The sequence below is a fragment of the Nicotiana tabacum genome, chromosome 6, assembly GCF_000715075.1.
Source record: "Nicotiana tabacum cultivar K326 chromosome 6, ASM71507v2, whole genome shotgun sequence".
Lineage (NCBI taxonomy): Eukaryota > Viridiplantae > Streptophyta > Magnoliopsida > Solanales > Solanaceae > Nicotiana > Nicotiana tabacum.
Genome location: NC_134085.1, coordinates 160215072 through 160218101, shown reverse-complemented (window position 1 = coordinate 160218101; position 3030 = coordinate 160215072). Strand labels below are relative to the sequence as shown.

General features: G+C 41.4%; 1 protein-coding gene across 1 annotated transcript; it reads right to left on the bottom strand.

Annotated features, from left to right (window-relative positions):
- Window positions 1-530: 530 nt before the first annotated feature.
- On the bottom strand, window positions 531-1169 carry LOC142182140 (uncharacterized). Its single transcript, XM_075256118.1, has one exon. It carries the CDS (start codon window positions 1167-1169, stop codon window positions 531-533), a length of 639 nt encoding a protein of 212 aa, XP_075112219.1.
- Between the last annotated feature and the right edge of the window lie 1861 nt (window positions 1170-3030).

Genomic DNA, 3030 nt, shown 5'->3' with positions numbered 1-3030 from the left:
AGAATAAAACTCTAAGATGCCTATGTACCTTGATGAAGAGGATCAAGTCATAACATAGTTCAGAGAGGTGAGTTTTTTTTCCGCCTAGGAAGCCTCTCGCGAGGTTTTCAACCTATCTGGATTTTTTTGGGCCGTAAATAATTAAGACTCATGTAGGCCAGGAGTATAGCAACGTGAAGTTTAGGATCATGCATCAAGGAGTCTAGCAACATGCAGTTTAGGCTCATGCATTAAGGAGCTTCAGGACTTGCTGTTTAGGCTCGTACTTCGAGGAGTGCAGCAACGTGCGATTTAGGCTCATGCGTCAAGGAGTATCATGACTTGCAGTTTAGGCTCATGCTTCGAGAAGTGTCACGTGACTTTCATGGGAAGTACTGCTTCAAAAAAATTTCGTTAATCGGACCAACTCTAAGACCATCCTTATCAACGATTTTGTATGCACCGCTTGAATAGGCTTCCATCACAACATATGGCCCATCCCATTTTGAGGTAAACTTGTCACCCATGCATTTGTTGACGATTATGGGTCTTCAAACAACTAGGTCCAAGTCTCCCACTTGGAATGATCGTGGTCGCACTTTCTTATTGAAGGCTCTTGCTAGTCGAGCTTGATAGCACTCCAATTTTTGTTGCGCTTCCAATCTTTTCTCATCTAATGCCTCTAACTCTGCTAGGCGAAGTTGAGCATTCTCTTCAGATGTGAGTCCTTCTTGGATTGGAATCCGCAACGATGTAATTTGTTGCTCCAACGGGAGGACTACTTCAATGCCATACACCAAAGAGTAATGAGTTGCTTGTATAGCAGTTCTGAAGGTTGTCCAGTATGCCAACAATGCTTTACTAATTTTATCATGCCAGTCTTTCTTGTTCTTTGCAAAAACTTTCTTCAAAAGGTTACCAAGCGTCTTGTTAAAAGCTTCAGCAAGGCCATTAGCAGGTACATTATATATTAAAGACTTATGTTGCTTGAAACCGAACTTCTCGCATAGACTCCTTACGAGCTTGTTGTCAAATGGCGTTCCATTATCAATGATTATGCATCTTGGTATACTGTACCTAAAAATTATATTTGACTTGATAAAATCAGCAACAGTTTCCTTTTTCACTTCCTTGAGTGAAACAGCTTCAGCCCATCTAGAGAAGTAGTCTGTGGCAGCCAATATATACATCTATCCCTTTGATGACTTTGGAAGTGGTCCAACAATGTCAAGTTCCCATGCATCAAAAGTCCATGAAGCTATAGTTGGATGAAGAGGCTTTGGAGGTTGGTGGATGTATGGCATGAAATTGACATGCTTGACATCTTTTGGGATGCTTCATGCAATCTTTCATCATTGTCGTCTAGTAGTAGCCCATCCTCTTGATGTGAAAATGGAGCTTAAGACCAGATTGATGTGCTCCACATGAGCCAGAATGTGCTTCCTCCATCACTTGGCAGGCTTCTTCTTTGTCAAGATATCGCAAGAATAGTCCTTCAAAAGAGTGGCGAAACAATGTCCCCCTATATAAGATGAATCGTGGTGCCTTTCGTTTGATGCATGTTCTTTATTGCGGATCCTCAGATAACTTTCCATGTCCAAGGTACTCTATCAGTGGCTGCCTCCAATCTTCTTCTTCAATCACTCGAACAGATGTATGATGGCTTTCGTTGATTTGAAGGTCAAGAAGTGTAGGAATAACCCATCGATGACACACATATACCTTTATTGACTTATTCTCTCTAAGTGGCATCATCATGGCCAAGTCAGCCAAAGCATTAGCCTTGCAATTTTCTTCTCTTGGGACGTGATTTAAGAACATTTGATCGAATATTTCAAGTAAACCAGAAGCATATTGATGGTGTGAAAAGAGATCTTCCTTCTTTACCTCGTAACTCCCTAAAAGTTAGTTGATGATCAGCTTAGAGTCACCGTATATCTCCAACTGTAGAGTCTTTATGTCTAATGCCATTTTGAGACCGATGATCAAAACTTGGTAATTTGCAACATTATTGGCGCATGTTTCACCTAAAATAAAGGAGAATGGCAAGACTTGCCTTTCTAGAGAGATCAACACAACCCCTGCCCCCCCCCCCCCACCGCTATGACATGCAGATCCATCAAAGAACATTTTCCATGGTGGTAATTCTTAAATGAACAAAATGTATTCATCTGAAAACTCATCAGAAAGCTCCTATTTCGCTGGAAGAGGGGGATCAGCTAGAAAATTAGCTAGTGCTTGTCCTTTCACAACCTTTTGAGGTATGTATGTGATCTCATATTGGTTGAAAAATATGGACCATCTTGCTAGGCGTCCAAAAAGAATAGGCCGAGTCATCGCGAACTTCATGGGATCTGCTCGAGAGATGAGTTTGATGGTGTATGCTTCAAAATAATGCCTTAGCTTCTTTATCACATAAAGTAACGCCTAAGAATATTATCTTAATAGGCATATAGTTCAGCCCAGCTCCTATTAGAGTTCAACTGAGGTAGTACAAGGCTTATTCGTTTCCTTCCTCATTCTCTTGAGCAAGTAGTGCCCCAAGTGAATGTTCTTGTGCCGCGATGTAGAGTATCCATGGCTTCCCAAGCATTGGTGCTCCTAACATAGGTAGATTCAACAAGTATCTTTTGATGCTTTCAAAAGCGTTTTGACATGACTGATCCCAACGAAAAGGGATAACCTTCCTCAATAGATGATTGAAGGGTTGACACCGTCCGGCCAGATTAGAGATGAACCTCTGGATGAATGCTAAGTTTCCTTGGAGACTTCAAAGCTCCCCCAAGTTCTTTGGCTCAAGCATTTTCTGAATGGCGTCAATTTTTGTGGGATCAACTTCAATTCCACGATAACGCACAATTAGTAGCATCAACCATGAGTTCAATAATTAGTAGTGAAAAGTCATCTTTCGGACATGCCTTGTTTAGGTCCCGAAAGTCAACACAAACACGCATTTGACCATTCTTCTTCTTGATAGGTACAATATTCGGTATCCATGATGGGTACTTCACCTCTCGAATAAATCCCGCCTTGATGAGCTTGTTGACTTTG

Excerpts from the sequence above, each read along its gene's own strand:
- LOC142182140 (XM_075256118.1), bottom strand. The coding sequence starts at position 1,169 with ATGTATATATTGGCTGCCACAGACTACTTCTCTAGATGGGCTGAAGCT.